This window comes from Coenobita brevimanus, chromosome 92, assembly GCF_032717465.1.
Source record: "Coenobita brevimanus isolate Jiangsu-jjx chromosome 92, ASM3271746v2, whole genome shotgun sequence".
NCBI lineage: Eukaryota > Metazoa > Arthropoda > Malacostraca > Decapoda > Coenobitidae > Coenobita > Coenobita brevimanus.
In genome coordinates this window covers 7,281,220-7,303,561 of record NC_137045.1, presented here as the reverse complement: position 1 = coordinate 7,303,561, position 22,342 = coordinate 7,281,220, and the positions used below count along the sequence as shown (strand labels likewise).

General features: G+C 41.5%; 1 protein-coding gene across 2 annotated transcripts in view; it reads left to right on the top strand.

Moving 5' to 3' along the window:
* Positions 1-1,317: 1,317 nt before the first annotated feature.
* LOC145412257 (uncharacterized) overlaps positions 1,318-22,342 on the top strand; it is a 35,991-nt gene continuing 14,966 nt past the window's right edge. For both annotated transcript variants that reach the window (XM_080282208.1, XM_080282207.1), the window contains exons 1-3: positions 1,318-1,588; positions 7,826-8,025; positions 10,716-10,868. In XM_080282208.1, the coding sequence (XP_080138334.1) occupies positions 7,851-8,025; positions 10,716-10,868 (328 nt within the window). In that variant the 5' untranslated portion in view covers positions 1,318-1,588; positions 7,826-7,850. The remainder of the gene's footprint in view (positions 1,589-7,825; positions 8,026-10,715; positions 10,869-22,342) is intronic.

Genomic DNA, 22,342 nt, shown 5'->3' with positions numbered 1-22,342 from the left:
TAATTTACCCCTGCTCACCGACCCCTCGTCTAGCGGATTAGGATGCTCCCAAAGGATGCGGTATTTAAAAGGTTTAAATCCAAGGCTGATTGGGGTTTGTTACTAACAGGACTACTCAGGGAAGTGCGATTGGTCTTTTTTTTTTTTTTTTTTTTTAGGTGTCTGGAGTGATTAACCTAGCTCCAAACCCCTACGCATCTAATAGCACAATAGACGAATGACTTAAAAAAAAAAAAAAAAAATCCAGGTCAACCGAAAAACGTGCACAACAAACTGACAGTGCAATTGGGACACGTTTCAGATTCATGAGAGGTGGTAGGCGACTTGGCGGCATCTCTTGTTGAACATTTTAATATTAAACAACAGGTCATGTTCGACTTGCAGTTCCTCGGTTGCAGGACCAGTTGCCAGTAAAATGACCAGCCTAGAAACCAGGTTACTTTCAAAAGAAAGGGTAATGGGATGGAACGTGGAGTAGGAGTGAGGATTGTTAATCCAAGAGGATTCTCTGCTATTCCTCGTATGTGCAATAGGCCTACTTTAGTTATTCTATCTTTATTTTTTATAAACTAATTTTAGCTCTTCCTCTGTCATTGCAGTTTTCCTGTCGTTGTGTAATCCCTGTCTGTCTGCACGAAGAGACCCATCAACTGCAGGAAAGCAATCGCCCAGAGAAGGCCATCCCGGATTCCCGGGCAATGAACCATTGTTCCCTTGCGGGCCGACAGTCAGCGCCAGCGCCTCGCCGCAGCGAGGCATGTAGACTGGGTTTATTTCGTGATGGACGCCGCATCTGCGTCTCCATCCAGTTAACAGGGGCACCATTGTAGGCTCAATATCATCCTGCTGCTGGTCATGTGATTACCACCCACCGTTGTAAACGATTTCCTTGGATACACGAAACCATTCGGCTTGTCTCTGGAGTAGACGGAAGGGTAATAAAAGTGACAGGAGGGATGGGAGAAAATATTAAGCGCGTAAAGCACACGCAGAATAAGAATAATAAAGGTGAAGGAAGAAGTAGGCAGCACTGCTTGAAGCGATAGTGCATGATGTTTCCTCTCCCCTCCCCCGCCCCCCCGGTGAGGTTGAATGTAAACACTTGCGCACTGAAAGTTGCCATTGATCGATAGTTGTTAACGAAAATAACCAGAGGCATTTTTTTTTTAATTGTGCGTTGTAATTCCTCTCACATTAAAATTATGCATCCACACAATACATTGCGTATATTCTGTTATACATACAAGTGGAATGTCTAAAAATAACACCGGTTGGTAACTGCGTTTTCCTCATGTCAGGCATTAGTGACGCAGCAGCGGCAGCAGGCAATAGTGAAGTAGGCTGCGAGCACATTGAGGGGTGAATTTCATCATCATACGTTTTACCTCTCTGGAACATTCACGAACGGTCCCGGCATTACAGCTCTTCAAAATCCTCTAGTCACTGTGGAGCATATAGTGGCCGCGAAAGGGGTCTGTGCAGTCAGTCCAGCAGTGAGGTTGTAAAGGGGTGACTTCATCAGCTGTGTTCACGTCAGGCCAGACCCAGACAACGACGAACGGGATTGCTTCCATAATCATTCCTGGAGGTTGGTTTATTACGTATTAATGTGCATCTTTTGTTATTATTTTATGTAGAGGAAGTGACAATGGAACTCACAACTACACAGGTAGTGATGAGCAGGATTGTTAGCAAAAATGGGTGATGTTATACATTATACGTTGTGTGTGGTGTGTGTGTATATATATATATAGGTATTATTGCACTTTCAGACAACACATCCAGTTCTATTTGATATTATTACCTGTCAGTATAGCAAATTCTAAGACATCTCAAGAATAGCAATTCCTTCGCATATTTTTAAAGCGAGGTAAATAACAGAGGTGATGTCCAAAAGTGCAAATTTACCATATATATATATATATATATATATATATATATATATATATATATATATGTATGTATGTATATGGTATACTGTATATTAAAAGTGAAGTCTTAATACAGGCATTGCTGTGCAGGGGGAGCTTTTGGTAGAATTTACATATTAGGGTATCACCAGATTTTTTCCTAGGGTTGATTTAAGTTTCTTTATCACTAGTGACAAGTGTGATAAGGTTGAGCTGAACAATACTCAGCTTCAGTATAAAGTATGCCAAGGTTATGTCTAGAAGGTGCCAAGGTAGGTAGGTATGAGGGTTGCGAAAGTAGTTTTGATTTTTTTTTTTTTAACAAGTTACAGCATGATTTCAGCAGTGAAGCTATGCTTATCATTTTTTGTGTAATTTGTTCAGCTTTGAAAGCCTTTGCTATCAGAAATCCATTTTTCAGTTGTGATTCCCTTCAACCCAAGGATGGTGGTGCTTGGAAAATGAATAATTGGCAGTATGAGTCTCTATAATAATTGCTTAATTGTTAAGGAGACATAGGACCACGTCTTAAAAATAGTTTTTTTTTTTTTTTTTTTTTTTTTAACAGATTCTGTAAAGCCATACAGAAGTGCTTTTATTAGTATGAAGAGGATCCATCAATAAACAAGGAAAATAAGATTACATGAGGACTAGATTAAGTTAGGACAAGTTTCATTTGGTTACCCTAAAATTGGTTAGGTTAGGTTAGGATAGTTAAGGTTGGGTTGTTATGAAAATTTAAGTTAGGTTTGGATAAATAGTCACTGATGGCGGTAATTTTGTTAAAAAATGATGTTCTAGGGTAGCATCCATCTGCCTTTATGCAGCACAAGATGGCATCTGTGTGTAAACAGGCACTGCTTTTTAAAATGCATTTCACCACTTCTAAAAGATGTAAAAAACATTAAAACTTGAAAATGCAAACAGAAAATACTTAAAGAATCCCATGTAGAAGTGAGGTATGGGAAAAAATAGAAGAAATCTGCAAAAGAAGATGGCCTCATGTCCCCTGAAGGGCTACTGGTACCAATAATTGAACAAATAACATAAAAAACATCAGAAAAGTACAGTTTCATTGCTGAAAAATAAGTTTTCTGGCCTTTATGACAGTATCGTCCGTTTTAGGTACCGTATCAACCTACCCAGATCTCGCTCAACCTAACCTGGACCTAAGCGGCCATTTGAGTGACCTTACTCTACGCATGCATGGAAGCCTAACTAAAGGGCATTTCCCCCTCCCCCCATGTTTATATTTCATTTCATACCAGAGAAATTGTAAATTAGCCTCCAGGTTCTCAGAAAACTTCCTTGTTGTTTGGAGAGGGTTCAGGCAACGCATGCAGCATGACAGCCGTAACTGCACCAATTTCAAATCCGTGCTGTATTCTGGTGTGAGAATTATAGTGCTCTGGTTGTAAATTCATTAGTCGAGCTCAGTTTGGTTTTGTCAAGTTCTAAGGATGGCTGCTGGAGGAAGAGTGGATGGATGTGAGGAACAGTGGGAGGAGGCAAGCACATACAAAGTAACACATTAAATGATACATAACTCCTGTATTGTTCATTTACAACAGATGTGTTATAGGCTAGAAGAAGAATGTTTCCAAATGTTGCAATATAAATATATAGCACTTCAAAATCCTTGAAATCCAGTTATGGCTTCTCCTAAATACTGTAGTTTTACCTTATTTTTATTTTTTTTAAAGCTAATATTGTGGCATATGTGACTTAAAAAGTTGCCATGGTTTATGTATGTATGTATGTATCTATCTATCTATCTATATATATATATATATTTTTTTTATATAAAGGAGGGGAGTAAAGTTAGCAGGGGAGTGAAAGATAAAAATGGTAGATTACTAGTTTGGGAGAAAAAGTGAGCAGATGAAGAGAACACTTAAGGAATTGTTGAACATAGAGGATGGAAGTAATGTGAGTATAAGTGGCTGGGGAATGGCTGGGAGAAGGAGGGAGGTGAGAAGACAGGAAGAAATCAGTAGGATAGAAGTTGTGGAAGCAATGAAGAAAGTTAGATCGGGGAAAGCCCCAGGAATTGATAGAGTGTGTGGTGAAATGCTGAAGCATGGGGGAGAGATAGTAGTAGAATGGATGTGGAAGATGTGCAGATTGGCCTGGGAGGAAAGTAGAGTCCCGGAGGATTGGAAGTCAGGTATAATTATTCCCTTGTACAAAGGAAAAGGGGAAAAAGAAGTGTGTGGTAATCATAGGGGCATTTGTCTTCTTAGTATAATAGGAAAAGTGTATGGTAGGATACTTACTGACAGAGTTAGAGAAAGAACAGAGAAATTAGTTGGAGAAGAACAGGGAGGCTTTAGGAAGGGAAGAGGTTGTGTAGATCAGATATTCATTCTCAGATCTTTAGTGGAAAAGTTTCTAGAGAAAGGAAAGAAGTTGTATGCGGCTTTCATGGATTTGGAGGAAGCATATGACAGGGTGGATAGACATGGATTGTGGAAAGTGTTAAGAATATATGGAGTAGATGGGACTTTGTTGAATGCTGTGAAGAGTATGTACGATGGTGCAAAGGCTGCAGTGCGTGTGGATGGTGAACTAAGTGAATTTTTCTCTTTGAAAGTTGGGTTGAAACATGGATGTGTCATGTCTCCATGGTTGTTCAATCTGTACATGGATGGGGTAAGAAAAGAGGTACAAGGTAGGGTAGTGGATGTTGGAGTGGCCCTGGTGAGAGAGGATAGTGTTTGGAAACTCCCTGTACTGTTGTTTGCAGATGATACTGTGTTGTTGAGTGAAGACCAAGGGGAGCTGCAAGGCGTGGTGGATGAGTTTGGGAGAGTGTGTAAGAAACGGAATCTATAAGTGAATGTAGGGATGAGTAAAGTGATGGTCTTTGAGAGAGGTGAAGTCAGTGAATGTACAGCAAGGTTGGATGGTGAGGAATTGGAAAATGTGAGTACGTTTAAGTACTTGGGTAGTGTGGTGAGTAAGGATGGAGGTTTGGAGGGTGAAGTGCTTGAAAGGGTACAGCAGGGAAGAAAGGTTGCTGGTTCTTTGAAAGCAGTGATAAGAAACAGGGAAGTGAGCATGGAAGTGAAAAAGTTACTACATGACAGTATTGTTATACCAACTCTAACGTATGGAAGTGAAGCTTGGATGTTGTTGGAAGGACACAAGTCAAGAGTGAGAGCCGTGGAAATGAGTTATTTAAGAGGAGCCTGTGGAGTCACATGGAGAGACAGGCTGACGAATGAGGATATAAAGGAGTGCTGTGGTGTGGATGTGGATGTGATAGGAAGTGTTATGAGGAACACACTGAGGTGGTTTGGCCATGTGGAGAGGATGGAGGGTGAAAGACTAACGAAGAGAGTGTATGTGAGTGAGGTGGAGGGGGGAAGAGGGAGGGGGAGGCCGAGGATGAGATGGAGGGATGGGGTGGAGAGGTATATGAGAGAGGGGGGTGTGAGTTAGGAGCAGAGCAGTGAAATGGCAGGGGACAGGGCGAGTTGGAGGCGATTTGTTTGTGGCCACCCCAAATGGGATTGAGGCGTCTGGCAATAGATAGATAGATAGATAGATAGATATTGTATATATATTGTATATATATATATATATTGTATATATATATATATATATATATATATATATATATATATATATATATATATATATATATATATATATATATATATATATATATATATATATATATATATAAACACACACACACACACCAGTCTAGCTAAATAGTTTGGGGGTAGCTTTCTATCACACCAGTGATTGGCATGGCAAAGTCATCTTTGCATTTCATTGCTGGCATTTAGTTTATTTTGCAGCTTGTATCTCCCCAGTTTTCTCTACAACCATTGTCTTTTCTGCTAAGAGAGGGTAGAAAACAGTTGTTTCCTTGTTTATTCCAGTTAGAATCAATTAACACAACCCTTGGAAAATTTGAAAAATAGATTCTAGTAAGGATTATAATGATAAAATTAACCATTTCCTGTTGTAAAAAAAATATATATATATATATATTGTTTTCCTCTTGATTTTCAAATATTGCCTGTGTACATGTGGGTTTTTGTCCCCATCTGTACATTGTATCCATGCCCTCACTAAGTTGCCATCAAATGCTGACAGAAGTGCGGTAATGTGATTTTAATGGTCAGTCAAAAGTTTTTGCTTTCTTTTCTAAAATACTGCTTTTGTTTAGTCAAGGCCTCTGAAGCCAGATGGTTCAGGTAACTTACTGTACTATACCTATCTTGTGGTTGGATATAGTTTGGACCTTGCAGACATCTAGGATTGACAGCAGTCACTAAATGCCATCACAGTAACCAGAGGTAGGTGTATATTTGTGTTTGCCCTCCACCTGACAGTGTCAGAGGAGGTGTTGTTATCACTGGGATCAGTAGTTGTCTGTTCGTAGAGTTGGGCAGCAAGGAGGCTGGCCTACCGCAGAGATTTCATTTCTGGGCCAGAACTCAGAAAGTTTTCACTGTGGAGTCATGAAATTTCACATAGTTAGGCCTATGTGTCTTATACTGTAGTGAACTGGTGCCCTTTGATAGAAGTCTGTGTCTTAAGTAGTTTTTTTGAAAATTTCCAGGGATTTTATTGTGACCTGCACAAGGAATCTGAAGGACCCTGGTTATGTGTCCTCAAGGCATTCTCCTTACTCCCACCTTTAAAAGATTGTGGGGGGGAGGGCCATTATGTGCTTGATTAGATGTGTATGGAAGTTGTGGGTATGTGCTTGGCCAGGTGGAGGGTTGCAAGCATAGCATTGCCTGTGTTTTCCATCTACAGTACCAGTCTGTCTCTGTCATCCAGACCTTTTTTGTCTCATCAGGAGTGTAAATGAGCTAAGGTACTAATTTATTACATTCAAGGCAAATGTGGCCAACCTCACTTTCCCCAGATTGGTATTATGTGGGGAGTAAACCCCATTCCCCCTCTTGGATGCAAGCCTGTACTTGCCCTGCCCATTTGAAGCGCCTTATCCCACTAGACCACCAGGCATCATTCATTTTTATGGTTACCATCCAGTATAGTACAATAATGTAACTACTGTAGTTTTTTCATGCACAGAAAATCTTTTGGCTTGTCACTCAGTGTAGTCACCCGAAGGCAGCACCACATACAGTAGGGCTGAATTTGTTGCAGATTCAAGTTCACTCTATCTTGGCACCGGTACCCATAGTTCTAAATACAGGCATACCCCAGTTTAACGATTCAGTTGGTTAGGTAAAAACCCATTGTTAGGCGGGGATGTGTATGGAAGTTGGGGGTATGTGCTTGGCCAGGTGGAGGGTTGCAAGCATGTAATGGGATGTGTTTTTCAGCCTTGGATTTCTCCCCAAACAAGTTCAAAGCCCACCCAAATGAGCCCCAAAACAAGTTTAAAGCCAATCTAAATGGCTTAACAGCTGCTAAAGAAGTTAACCTAAGCTTAACACTTGTAAATTATGTGTGCATAAGTATTGTCAAATATGTCTGGAAAAAATCAAACTTAGTAAACTGTACCCCAAAATGACAATGTTCATCCCACCTATAGCTAAAACACATTAATCTGAATCTAATAACTGTTTATAAATCAGCCCAAACACACAATTTTGGTTTAAAATATCACCAAAATCGGTAAAAAAAATATAAAAATCCATCGTTAAACTGGGGTTTGGCTGTTGTTAAGTAGGGTGTGGTGATATTTCTACCCCTATCATTAAGGCAGGGTATCGCATCTTGGGGTATCATATACCGGGGTATTACTGTATTCTCAGATCAGGGAGAGAGGAGGTGGAGGATGGGAGGGAAGATGGATTGGCTACCATTAATGTTTGAGTGGAAGGAAAGTTTTCATTGATAACATAGACTATCTCAGTAACTCTGTCTTGCTGATGTTTCTTTCAGTCATATATTTCTATAAAACTTCTGTGTATTTTCAGGTTTAAAAGTTAAAAAGATTTCATCATGTCGGAAGAAAAGAGCATGAGTGTGAAGGTGTACCTGGATGTTGGGGGTGGCAGGCAGGAGGTGCGCAGGTTCGGCATGCCTGAAGCCCTTGCCACAAACTTCACTTGCTTGAAGGAGAAGATTCGTGCTGTGTTTGGTCTTGGAAATCAAGAAATTACTATCTCATGGAAAGGTTAGTTGTCTTTTTTGTTTTTCCCAGGGCCGCCATTGTAGGATGTTCAGTAATTAGTAAATGCTTGAACATTGTACAGTACTGTGCTTCCACCTAGTATCTGAGATCATAGATGTGACAAACTAGAGGGATGTAATGTTGCAGTAGGCAGATTATGGTATGGTACATTTCTAATTGTTTTCTCTTTTTGGTAAATGTTAAGGCAGTAGCATTAGATTAGTCAAGAAATAATACCAGAACAGGTATAAACTGGGTAGCTAATCTTTTATTTTGTGAACCAAGCCATGATTTTTTAAAAATTGACTTAGGGTTAAGAGATAACAGGGATTGCTGTATGCTTTATGAGGGGAAAAATCTTATTCTTACTTGAGGTTTGTAGTCTCTCTAAGTTGAATAGAACAATCTGTTATTAAATTTAAAAAAAAAATCCTTCAAAAAATAGCTTTTGGTAGGTTAATTGAGACAGGTTTTATTCTTTTGAAAGCTGGGAGTAATTTTAAATCTCATGATTAGGTACTGGGGTCTCGTTCAGCTGAATTAATGATTGTTTCATTCATATACGGTTAGCAGTTGCTGAGAACCCTACATATGGTGGCACTGTGTACCCTTGGTGGAACAGAGCAACTGTGATATCCACTGAGGAGCCACACCACCTCATACTTCCATGTACCATACCATGCTGTGGGGAAGAACCTTGGTATGACCCTTGCAAGGTGCTGTCTACCACATTGAGGTTCTGGTTCCCTACATGCCATATATACTGTACTGCACATGTGGTATGGCACCATAGAAGCAGTTGCCTACCTGTGGTTTACAGGGCTGCTCAGCCAGAGAGACTGGTGTTAAGCAACGACAATAACAGAATATTGTGCCACCTATTGCATTAGAATATTCATACGAGGACAAAGCTGTATGATAGTATAGGTCATCTTGTGATGCAAGTGCTAAAATTATCCTTGGAATTTCATAAACCACGTTAAGCAACGACGATAACAAAGTATTATGCCACATACTGGTATTTCATTAGAATATTCATACATGGACAAAACAGTGTGATATATAGGCCATCTTGCGATGCAAGTGCTAAAATTACCCTTGGAATTTCATATACCGGTACAGTACTTCGTAGTACTGTACATAAAAATTAGTACAGTATAATGCAGGGTGCAAGAGCATCTGAGGTACCATCTCAATAGATCCATCTGCATTGGAGGAATTAACTCATTGTCATATCCACCAAACCTTGGGGGCATGATATTCCCCCCCCCCCCATGTATCGTATTTTATCGCCATTTTGTAACATACCGGTATACTAGAAAACAAAAATTTTCTTCTAAAATGATTGTTAAGAAGTAGGAATGGCAAAAGTTCACAGATAAGAGATGAAAAAAGCACAGAAACAAGAGAGCATTCAAGATAGGAGAAGATTTGGAGACTTATACCCATTACTACATTCCACTAGCTACAAGTTTGTGACTAAAGTGTGGAATGTAGTAATGAGTATCAGTCTCCAAATCTCCTCCCATCCTGAATGCTGTCTTTATTCTGTGCTTTTTTCATCTCTTATCTGTGCACTTTTGTCACTCCTACTTCTTAACAATCATATTAGAAGAAAATTTATGTTTTCTGGAATATGATCTTTTATGGAAGTATAATTATGCATAAAGCAAGTGTTAGATTTTGATTGTTACATGCATGGCACACTGAAAGACTAAAACGAGGGTGCCTTCCCATGAAAAAAATATTTTGGTATGTTCTTTAACTACAGATGAGCTGTAGCTAACCAATATTGCACAAAATGTTGTACTTGCAGGTTACCGTGTTGCGGTTTTGAGGCCGTAACTTATGAATCGTAGCCTGAATACTTTTCTAAACGTGAAAAGAAACATCTACACTTGACAAGCAGCATTGTTGATGTACTGTTTAGTATGCCCGCATATGCCACTTTTAATTTGAAGTAATGGCTGATGAAGAAGAAAGAAAAAGAAAGAACAAAATCTGTATTTTTGCGTTTCCATATTGCGTCTTGTATGAAGGTTAGCAAGACTTGGTGAGTAGTTTTGCACTTGAATAGCAAAGGTCTTTTTGTTCATAAGCTTAGAATCTAACTAAGGTTTGTGACCATTTTCCTGTGAATGCTAGTATACCCTATAAGAGAGGACTTCACTCTGAACCTGTGCCAAAATCTGTATTTTTGCGTTTCCATATTGCATCTTGTATGAAGGTTAGCAAGACTTGGTGAGTAGTTTTGCACTTGAATAGCGAAGGTCTTTTTGTTCATAAGCTTAGAATCTAACTAAGGTTTGTGACCATTTTCCTGTGAATGCCAGTATACCCTATAAGAGAGGACGCCACTCTGAACCTGTGCCATTCCTACCTACGGAGTGCTACCGCACTCTGTGATAAATGCTCCAGTATGCTTGCTTGTTGTAAGAAGAATATAATCTCTTGTTTTTGCCTTATGATTCCTTAGATTCACAGAAACCTTATTTTTCGTGTGGTTTCAAAGTAGATTTTTCTTGGAACTGCCTTCAGGTGGGAGGAGATGCAGTCTTGGACAGTTTGAATTTTGTATTCTTTTCTCGGAAAAATGCTTCTGAACCACTGTAGGTCCATCTTTACTATTGATTTTTTGAAACTGCTAATCTTGTCTATGGACCTGTTTACTCACACTACAATTGTTATTTCAGATGCTGAAGGAGATACAGTTGTAATATCATCTGATGATGAGCTTCTGGAGGCCATTGCGGACAGTATAAGTAAGCAGAATCTTCAGCTGCTGAGAGTAAATGCGACCGTGGGTGGCTGTTCCAAGCCTCCACCTAACACTGAAGAGATCCCAGGTATGGTCAACTAAATTATTGTATCCTTCCATCTTAGTAGCTTAGGAAGAGGAGACAAATGCACATTCTGTATGTACAATATACCGCACAGTAGAGTTGCAATTTAAGGCAAAGGGAAGCAGTAATCGTAAAATATCATGGGCATTTAATTTCTCCTATAATTATTCAGTTGCATGGTAATATCACTCAATTGCTTGAGAGAAACTGTGTGGGAAGTGGGTGCATTTAGGTATTGGATTTCCAGGTGGCTGCATTTGTTTACAACCCTTGTGTTGTGCTTTTGTCAGTCGCTGATTGGTTTCCTCAACCCAACCAGACCTATGACACTGATCACCAGACACAGGGAAAAGTTTTTGCTTAGGTCTATCCATGATGGGGGTAGGCAGATAACTGGAGCATGACTGGGATGTGTGCAGGAGGGTTGTCAGTGTTGGCTGGTGGTGGTAATTATTCTCAATATATTCAAACAGTGCAGCAAACACTATATCATGTATGGTATTCATGCTACCCGGACGTCTCCAGGCGGTCATCTATACATGACACCTGGACATCATGGGTTAAGATAGTCATAAGATGAGTTGGGTGTGTTTAAGATGTGAATAGTTTCTTTGTTGAACAAAAATGTTAATGATGAGGGAGCAGTAAAATTCATCTTTTTGCTCTTAGAGCAACAAGTGTGGGAAAAAAAAAAAAAAAAGGCTTTGTGACCAATCTTTGTTATGAACTGACGGTCTCTGGTCGAGAAAATTCGGCTCTTACAGTATATGAAGAGTCTACGTGTTGACCTATGAAATTAGGTAAGATAATGATGTGAATTCAGTTCTTTTGAATTATCCTGTCATGCAAATTATACTGCATGTCTAAATTTTTTATTATTCAGGATTACTGCGTTCATGTTTACCATATAAATTGTACGCAGTCACTCCATGCTGACGATTTCATTGTATTTTTTTAAAATTTATTGTCAATGGCTAATGATACTTTAAAAAATAGTTTCACACTGTATTGTTTTTGACGTAATGGGCTGAAAGTAATTCACGACGAAATGAGCGAGATGCTGGGTGGACGATTTTTTACGGGCTAATAGAAAATTTTGCTTGGGTGGTATTCGGGGCTTTCATTGTTGAGCTTAGTGGCAGTTTTAGGCAGTTGATATAATGGGGGGTCTTGGAGGAGTAAAACCTCTCGGTTCGGTTAGGTTAGGATGTACTGACATGTCCAGTTGGCGAGATCCTATGTAAATTCGCTGCAGCGTGTACCTAAAGACTGATAATATCTGAACTTTTTATATATATATATACTGTACTTTTTAGGAGAAATATGGGGTTAGTGGTATAAAATAACTAAAGATGTTAATGATGAGGGAGCAGCAAGTCGTGCTTTCACATTTAGTGCAGCATGTGTGAAAAGGGCTGTATGACTGATAATTATGATGTGACGGACTCAGGGGGTAGAAAATTCTGCTCTTATGGTATGTGAAGACACTTCGTGTTTACGTAAGTACAGTACTGTAATCTTTCATTTATCTGGACGTGCAGTATCCAGACCACTTCATTATCCGGATGCTGGACCTTGGGTCTACTAAACCATTATTCGAATTTACTTGCAATTATATGGATGTAAAAGTCCCCGAGAACTTTGGCTGGCCAGCCAACATATCCGTCCACCCCTGTACTGAATGGTCATAGTTGCGTGCTGGCCTGTTCACTCCTTGCAAACCTTCAGCACCTGATTACCGTAATACCGACTGTAACCCACAAGCGGTGTCAAAACGCCTGTACGCTTCCCCACCAAATGTCCAAAACCACGTGGCCACCAGGATTAGTCTATCCCAACTGCCATTGCGCGTATAACACAGATCACAAGCCATAAGTCAGGTGAAAGTGCCCATGCGCCTCTGCACCATCCACAGTCGCCCGGTCACTAGGAATTGTGTTTCCCAGGGGCCAGTGCGCATGTAAGACAGGCCACAAGTGAGGTGAAAGTGCCCGTCCACTTTGTGACACAAGGGTGTAAATCCTGCCCACAGACTCGCTTCTCCCCTTCACCTTTTTTCCCATCCCTCCTCCATATCCTCCCATGCTCCCTGCTTTGCTAGCCCTGCCTCCTGGTTCCCTGCTCATTCCCACCCCTCCATTGTGCTGAAATCACCGACCAGTGAGTTTTTAAAGTTTTTGGCGATGTATATTGGTCATATCAAAATTCCGCGAACTCCACGAGAGAGCTCATGAAACTCTGCATCTAGATATATGCTTAACTCTTCCAAGGTACAGGCATAATTTTGCACTAGGATGGTGGGAAGTTTTATGAAGATAAATTTTACTCCTGAACAACATTTATTCTCACTGCAGTTTTGTTATTTTGCTCATCAGTTTTCTGTGTTTTTATTAGCTTATCTTGTAGTATGAACACTAGTGAAGATGGTGGTATGCCATTTATACCAATATAACCAATTTCTGGTGGCATGTTTGCCGTGGACTTTGTGTGTGTGTGTGTATGCCCCTGGAACAGTTATCATGCGTCACAGAGATAACTGATTTTCCAACCGTCTTCTGTTTTTTTGCAGATTTTTGTTGTTTAAGCATTATTTTGGTGTTTAGCTTTAATATGGATATTCCTCTGTGTGTGTTGATGTCTCGTTGTGGCAGAATGACTGGAAAACACCGCCAAAATTTGGAGGGGTACTCTACATGTAGGTACAGTACTGTCTTAATAAAGCACGAGATAGGTTATGCAATACCTTGTGCTGAATCAAGTTCAGGCTAAAACATGACAAATTTACACGTAAAATTGGGGTTAGGTTCTAGGAGCCCCATATTTTTCTTTTAAAATATATATATAAAAATAGGTTATTCCAAATATGTGTGTCGTAAGACACCAGAGGCAGTGTGTTTACATATGATCTTGTTGACTGGACACATCAGTGCATCCTAACTTAACCTAACCTGGAAGTTTTGCCCCCCAATATTCCCCATAATTTTAACCATCAAGGACTGCTACTAAGCATAACCTTCAAGCCCCCAATACCAACCAGGCAAAAACTTCTGATCTAATCACCACGTGCAAAATCGCTGCCCAGGATCACTCATATTTTGCCAAGAATTACTTTTGGCGCATTGTCATTTTAGAAATGCACTGTGTGAAAATGTAGAAAAGAGTAAAGCGATGGTTACTAAGGGAGAAGGTGACTCCCAGTGTGATGTTACAGTGAATGGAGAGAGACTGGAATTGGTGAGAGACTTCAAATACCTGGGTACAGTGATAGAAAAGAGAGGCAAATGTGCAAAAGAAGTTGAAAGTACAGTGACACAAGGAAGAAAAGTAGCTGGTGCAGTGAAGGCCTTGATAAGAAACAGAGGCTTGAGTGTTGCAGCAGCACGAGGCTTACACGAGGGAGTGTTAGTGCCTGCTATAACATATGGATGTGAGACTTTGGTGTGGCATGAAACTGAAAAGTTAAGAATAAGAGTAGTGGAGATGGGATTGCTGAGGAATGTATGTGGAGTACAGTGGGTGGATAGGATAGGAAATAATGTGATTTGTGAATGGTATGGAGTGAGGAAGTCGGTGGACACCAGAATCGAGGAGAGTGTACTGAGATGGTATTGTCATGAGGAGAGAATGGATAACAACAAAGTGGTGAAAAAGGTATATCTGAGTGAATTTGGAGGAGGGAGGAGGCGAGGTAGGCCAAGGAGAAGGTGGAGAGATATAGTGGATGAGTGTTTGAGGAAGAGTGGTTTGGAAGTTGTTGAGGCAAGGGAACTGACAAGAGATCTAGCTGACTGGATGAATGTTGTGAGAAGTGCATGATCAGGGATTTTGGCACCCTTTTATAATGTGGCAGCATCCATATTGGCTCAGTCGGATACATTTGTGTGACGCTGCTGAGCGTGGTGGATGTTTTTGGTGTATCCGATGGAGCCAGGATTCTGGGGGCTTAACCCCTAAAACGCGGGTGTTTACAGTCGATCCCCCCCGAGTGGCGGGGTTGTATCGCGGTCTGAGTACCTGTAGGAAAATATTCGCCAAAAATCAGAGATTAACCCTAGAACATTATACTTGGTATGGCAGATAGTACTTACATTCAGCTTTCTCCAGAGACAGGTGTTGAGCCTTCGTGGACTACCCAAGGACTTGTGGAGACTTGCAAAGTTGGGTAACCAAATTTTCACTTTCACACCTCCAGCAACCCGGTTTCCCCTCTACCACAGCCTCATTCTGTCACAGTAAACTTTATACTACAACGTAAAGGTAGTTAGGAATCCGTATTTGTACAATAAGCACTGAAAATAAGGCTAAAATCAACGGAGCGTACGGCCGACATGCACTGTGGCGGCGGTTTTCCCATCACTCAACAAACATTTCCATTTTCACAGCTAAAAACATGTATACTACATTATTTTCAATCATATTACTTCCCAAAAGATCACCACGGCGCGCTTTTTATTCTGCCTTACGTCCGCCACTTTATTCTCGTTCCTGTCGGCCGCTTGCACTGACTGGGAAGAGCTAGAACTCGCCATAATCTCACTTTGAAAGCCTGCAGTAAACTGACACTAAACAGAGGCAAAAGCTAGTGTTACAACTGGGGAAACAAGCGTTTCCTAGTAGCATAAACTGCTTGTGAGAGGAGATCGCAGATTTACAGTTCTGAGCGCTCAGAGCGCTGCCATGTATCACAGCCAGGCTGGCCGGGCCGTGGTAGGGGGGGTACGGGGGGAAAACGCGATATTTGGCAACAACTGAGGTCAGTAGTACAAAGGTAAAGTATGCTAGTTGTAGCTAGAGGATGGTGGTACTGATAGACAATACCAGCTGGAGCCTGCTTGCCCGCGGTTATTCAAAATTTACTAAAATCGCAAACGCGACGACCTGCCATCCTGCCCTTATGGCTGAGCGTCGCAAACGCGACGATCCGCGTTTTAGGGGATAAATGATGAGTGAATGGAAGCCTGGCCCATTGGATTGGGCAAATTTGGCCTGTCTGGACATTGCTACTCCTCACACTGCCCAAGGGTGGGAAAGGAGGTTCGGATGATGATGATGATGATTAGTCATCAGCAATAAAGGGAAAAAGTATATTGAAATCATCAGCATGGAGTGATTGCATACACCATCTCTTAAACACAAAGGCGGTACTGTAATCCTGAATATTAAACAAGTCAGCCAGGCAGTATAATTTGTATGATAGTATAATTGACAATAAATGAACTCACATAAATTTCTTACCTAACTTCTTACATCAACACATAGATCACTCCCCACCAAACAAACTACAGTAAAACTTCAATATATTGGACTTAACTACTGTACACTGGAATTCGCATTTATCGGAGTCCAGGAGCCGAGTGGACTAATGTCTGATATTTCGGAATATATTCTGAAAAAGCAACTTCAGTCTGGATTGGAGAAAATGTGAGAAAGTTTTCCGTATCAGAGTATTGTCGATGCGGTTTGTGTGGTCCTGCACAGGTTAGTGGCGGGCTGGCAGCATCACTATTTGTCTCAGTGTTATCAGCTGGAGAAAGCATATGATAGGGTGGATAGACTAGGATTGTGGAAAGTGTTAAGAATATATGGAATAGATGGGAAGTTGTTGAATGCTGTGAAGAGTATGTACGATGGTGCGAAGGCTGCAGTGCGTGTGGATGGTGAACTAAGTGAATTTTTCTCCTTGAAAGTTGGATTGAAACAGGGATGTGTCATGTCTCCATGGTTGTTCAATCTGTACATGGATGGGGTAATAAAAGAGGTACAAGGTAGGGTAGTGGATGTTGGAGTGGCCCTGGTGAGAGAGGATAGTGTTTGGAAACTCCCTGTACTGTTGTTTGCAGATGATACCGTGTTGTTGAGTGAAGACGAAGGGGAGCTGCAAGGCTTGGTGGATGAGTTTGAGAGAGTGTGTAAGAAACGGAATCTAAAGGTGAATGTAGGGAAGAGTAAAGTGATGGTCTTTGAGAGAGGTGAAGTCAGTGAATGTACAGCGAGGTTGGATGGTGAGGAATTGGAAAATGTGAGTACGTTTAAGTACTTGGGTAGTGTGATGAGTAAGGATGGAGGTTTGGAGGGTGAAGTGCTTGAAAGGGTACAGCAGGGAAGAAAGGTTGCTGGTTCTTTGAAAGCAGTGATAAGAAACAGGGAAGTGAGCATGGAAGTGAAAAAGTTACTACATGACAGTATTGTGATACCAACTCTAACGTACGGAAGTGAAGCTTGGACGTTGTTGGAAGGACACAAGTCAAGAGTGAGAGCCGTGGAAATGAGTTATTTAAGAGGAGCCTGTGGAGTCACATGGAGAGACAGGCTGACGAATGAGGATATAAAGGAGCGTTGTGGTGTTGATGTGGATGTGATAGGAAGCGTTATGAGGAACACACTGAGGTGGTTTGGCCATGTGGAGAGGATGGAGGGTGAAAGACTGACGAAGAGAGTGTATGTGAGTGAGGTGGAGGGGGAAAGAGGGAGGGGGAGGCCGAGGATGAGATGGAGAGATGGGGTGGAGAGGTATATGAGAGAGGGGGGTGTGAGTTGGGAGCAGGGGAGTGAAATGGCGGGGGACAGGGCGACTTGGAGGCGATTTGTTTGTGGCCACCCCAAACGGGATTGAGGCGTCTGGCAATAGATAGATAGATAGATAGTTATCAGCTGTAGAGTAATTCAGTCTCATTTCCTGGTCTGTGGGTAATTTTATACAGTCTTAGCAAAATGTAGGGTAATTACAAATTTTTTGTGTGAGTGATACATATTTTGCAGCAAGAGATAAATGATACATTATACAGAAAGGGAACATGCTTAAAAAATTATATACTCATTTAAAAAAGGGAGTGGTTGGGATTATGGCAACTAGAATTTAGCAGCTATGTATGGTGGTTCAGTTAGGTTAGCCCAGAAAACAGAGAAAGAAAGTATTGGTCAGTGGAGAAAATGGAGACATGGCTGTGAAGAGACTATTTGACCTTCGCCCGCTGGCCACTGCACTGCGCACCTCACACAGCGTTCTCTGTTGCCAATTACCAATTCGGTGGGGAGATGCTGGGGTCGTAGAATGCTAGAGACTGGCTGATATGCCGCTGAGACGGGGTCTTCACTGCACTGCACCATTCTCAATGTCCTCTTCCCATGGCAGCACTACATCAACTCATCAATGTTCTCATGCCAGCCACAAAACAATACATGATCACCGGAAGTAGGCGTGTCCTTGCTTTAACCCCTAAATTACTAAGCTCATCAATCGAGCTCTTTGTGCAATTTCTTAACCCCTCTGTGGCCGCTGGTGTCGAATGACGTTTAGCAGATCAATGGCCGCAGGCGTCGTTTGAGCGCAGCCTATAAAAAACTGCAAAAATTTTTGGGAAATGAACGAACGTTCTGAACGTCTTCACACTGACCTACACTACACTCCCATACACCTCATCAAGCAGTTCAAAGCCTGCTGCTGCGATGAGTGGATTTTTTATTTTTTCACTCCTAGCCATGCCTAAACAAGCACAACTATACCCATTATCTCGACCCAGGCAGAACATATCATCTTTGTCCTCTCTTGCAAATCACACACAACCACCTGCTTACAATTATGAAGTAATACTGGAACATACAAAAAAGACATGATAATAAGTGAAAAGTACATTTTTGTCTTGGTAACTTTACCTATTTGCTCAGGTTTGTTGTAATGGTTTGGATCATTTGATGCAGTGCAACTTGTAGAAAACTGTGAAAACCTTCAGGAAGTGAATGAAAATCTGGGACATGAGACTGACCTTGACTTCACCCTCTCACATATCATCTGTCAGTTCACCACCTGCTGTCATGACGAGTGGATGTACGATTTTTTCGCTCATGGCCATGCCTAAAAACATATACTGTACTGTAGTTACACCCATTATCTCGACCCAGACAGAAAATACAATCTTTTTCCTCCCTTGCAAAACACATACAGCCACCCTGTTTACGAGACAGCAATATATACAGTATTGCGAAAATAACAAGGTAAAATGATAAAGATGAACGTAAAATGATAGAGAAAGATGAACATGTTCTTATGGAAAAAATACGTTCTCCCCCGTCTGTAAACTTATTTATTTCTGCTTTGTACCTGTATTCGTAATAATTAGACTTCTGAAACTACATTACGATTTTATTTTTAGCCATGCGCGTGGTGTGGGAGCTCGAAGGTGGGACACAACCTCCACATTGCTAATCGGATCTGACCCTCCACTTTATCCTCCTGTTTCAGAGTCTAACCTTGGAGGACGTGCAGTTTTCTCATTTAGGACCGAAAATTCAAGTCTTTCGCTCCCTTTTCCAAGCATGGGCACAAGGATAACATAAAAAATAACTTGAAACTACCATAAACATATTTTATATCAAAAAGGTGCAAAAGTATTCATAACAACTTTTTTTCCCAGCCATTCCTAACAGATTATATACTGAAATCATTTGATATCATCATATCTCATATATGCATAACATTTCAGCACCATTCATATTGTTTTGGGAGGTAAAAAAAAAATATAACAACACCTGCCCAGTTGTGTTGCGGCACGCCCCTGGGCGGTGGATATCTGTTGCCAATATTTCTGCAACTTCCGCGCTCCATTGCAAGCAATAAAATGTGTCTAGGAAGCTGGGATTTGCACTGTTAGGTGCATCTGAACTTTGTCTTCATTATGACAAGAAAAAAAAAAAAATTTGAAGCTTCAAATAATGGCCCCGGCGTCGGCCTGCCGTGCACGGAAAATTTCCGGCCTTCGGCCACAGAGGGGTTAAAAAGACGAACAACACCGATCATGCAACATCCACAAAAAACTGGCGGCAGCTGGCTCCACCCCAGCTGTGACGTAGATGGCTTCTAACCAATCAGAACTAAGTGTTGGATGCACCGTAGGGGGGACCTAGGCCCGTAACCAGGCGGTGGGTGGTGTACCCCCCACCTCCCTCTTGCCACATCCCTCTACCTCACTACCATGTTACTACCCTACCTCCCACTGTTCTTACCACCACCACCACCCCTCCCACCCCCTCCTCATGCATCCCCCCCTCTCATGTGCCCCCCAGTCATTTGGGGGGAGGGCATTTCCCCTTTACCCTCCCTCCATGTCCCTGTACTTCACTGGGGCCCTTCCTTTGTGTCTTGTGGTGGTGTCCTCCCATCCCTCCATCCCAGTACACCCCCTCCTGGCCTTACCACCTCCCCCCACCCCCACCCCCCTATCACCTCCCCAGCCTCAAATATTTTACGTAATTTTTACGCTTTTTGGCGTGTGTTTTTTAATCATTACCTGTAATTTATTCGTGTCTTTGCACACAGATATGCACACCACAATTATTTTAGCTGTCTTCATTCGAAACCCACTCGAAAAAGAAATTTTATTTTATGCCGACGCATGCAAGCATGTTGGAGCCTTCAAAAACGAAATTAAATGAAACGAAACAAAAACTAGCTAGATTTGACAGCTTGGAGGGGAGGGGAAGGGAGGTTAGGCTAGGGGAGGGGAGGGAAGGGGAGAAGAGAGGAGGGGAGGGAAGTGAAGAGGAGGGAGGGGACTGGAGGTATGGGGAGGGGAAAGGATGGGAGGATAATTTTTACTATTTATCATATTTTTATTGGGGGGTGTATGACCATTTTCCCTAGCTAGATTTGACAACTCGGCAGGGAGGGGAGGGGGGAGGGGAGGGAAGGGGAGGGGATTGGAGGTGTGGGAAGAGGAGAGGAGAGGAGGATAATTTTTACTATTTATCATATTTTTATTGGGGGGGTTTATGACCATTTTCCCTAGCTAGATTTGACAGCTCGGCAGGGAGGGGGGAGGGGAAAGGGGAGGGGAGGCTAGGGAAGGGAAGGGAAGGGGATTGGAGGTATGGGAAGAGGAGAGGAGGAGAGGATAATTTTTACTATTTATCATATTTATTTGGGGGGTTTGTCACCATTTTATTTTTTTCTAAGCACATTACAATGGTTTATAACATTGTACACACCAAAAAAAATTGATTTTGGTGATTTTTGTACGTATTTTTGCGAAGAAAACAGGTGCAAGCAGTGTATTTTCTCTCTCGCCAGGGCTGTGACGGGTAACTATTATAAACTTTGACAGGCCATAACTTGGTAGCTATTGGGTCTAGGAGGGTGGGGTTTGTGTTTTCAAATGTGTAAATTCAAGCTCTATAAATCGGGCATAAAACTTTTAGCCTTTGAGAAAGTCAAAAAATAGGCCTGTTTTTTGCGTCCTTTGGGGTAGTCGAGGCTGGAGAATTGCATACCCTAGGGGTTAATGGCTAGAGAGGCAGGCGCATAAGGTCAGTCTCTTTTGAAAAACTGTTCGAAATCTGAGTGCAAACGCAAGTGGTTAACAACTGAGCAAAATTCTTTGGGCTTTTGCTACTGTTCATACGTTCCCACAATAACAATGCAATGTCACGAATGCGTATAAAAACAATGTGACGAATTCATGACAGAGAGGAAAAAATACTACATATTTATTCCCTGCATTTTGTAAAAGATGACTGAAAGGAGCAGAATTGGTGGGCTGAAAACTCCTCATTTTGTATGTGTACCAATAGATGTAGTGCGGCATGCACCCTCCTACATCACACAACGCACAAAAGGGGGTAAGGAGGAAGTCATACCTGCAGATTCTTTTTTTCTTATTTTTGTTTCTGGCATGGTCTGTGGGTTGGTGTGGATCTCCCTACCCTATGTACACGTTGGAAATTACGTATGGATTATAATAGATTGAACTGATTTGAGGACATTTGTAAGGAAATGCATATGATGGGTTTCCTCCCTTCTTTAGCCTTTTACCTGATATGGTGTTCCCTCTGCTGAAGAAAATTGTGTCCATTACGAGGGCAAGCCCTTATTGAAAATATTTTTAACCTTTAACTTGTAAGGGAATAATCTTTTGCTGTCTTAGTATCTTGCAGTAGTCAGAATTAGGTTCCAAGTGCATCTAATAAATGGGAAAGTGATGTCACGGTTTCTGCAGCCTCTGTGGATGTATAACTTGTGGGATGGAGTAGAGTTTTTCAAGTCTTGAATGGCTGTCTTTTGCTAGAAATCCATATTATGTACAGTAATCCCTCCAATATCCGACGTAATAGAGCCATAGGCAGGTCCGGATAGTGGTCCTGTCCGGATATTGGGCCCCAGCTTATGGACTTGTACTTATGGACCCTAACTCTGAAAAACACCTATACAACTCCCTCTGGACATGCATTGCACCTATTTAAGACCCAAATCACACCAATACGGGACATAAAAGACTGAGATAAATGCAAAAGAACCATAAAATGAGGTTTTAGAGGTGAGTTTATACAATATTAAACATTCTGGGTACTTACAAGTCCCTTGCTCCTGGACTGGTTTGAACCGCCAGTTTGCAGTCCACAGTTAATCCTCTGCACTCTAAATTCTAATTTCTTAACACTGCACAACACTGTAAATTCCTGTGTGTTCTAGTGGCAAGGTATTGCAG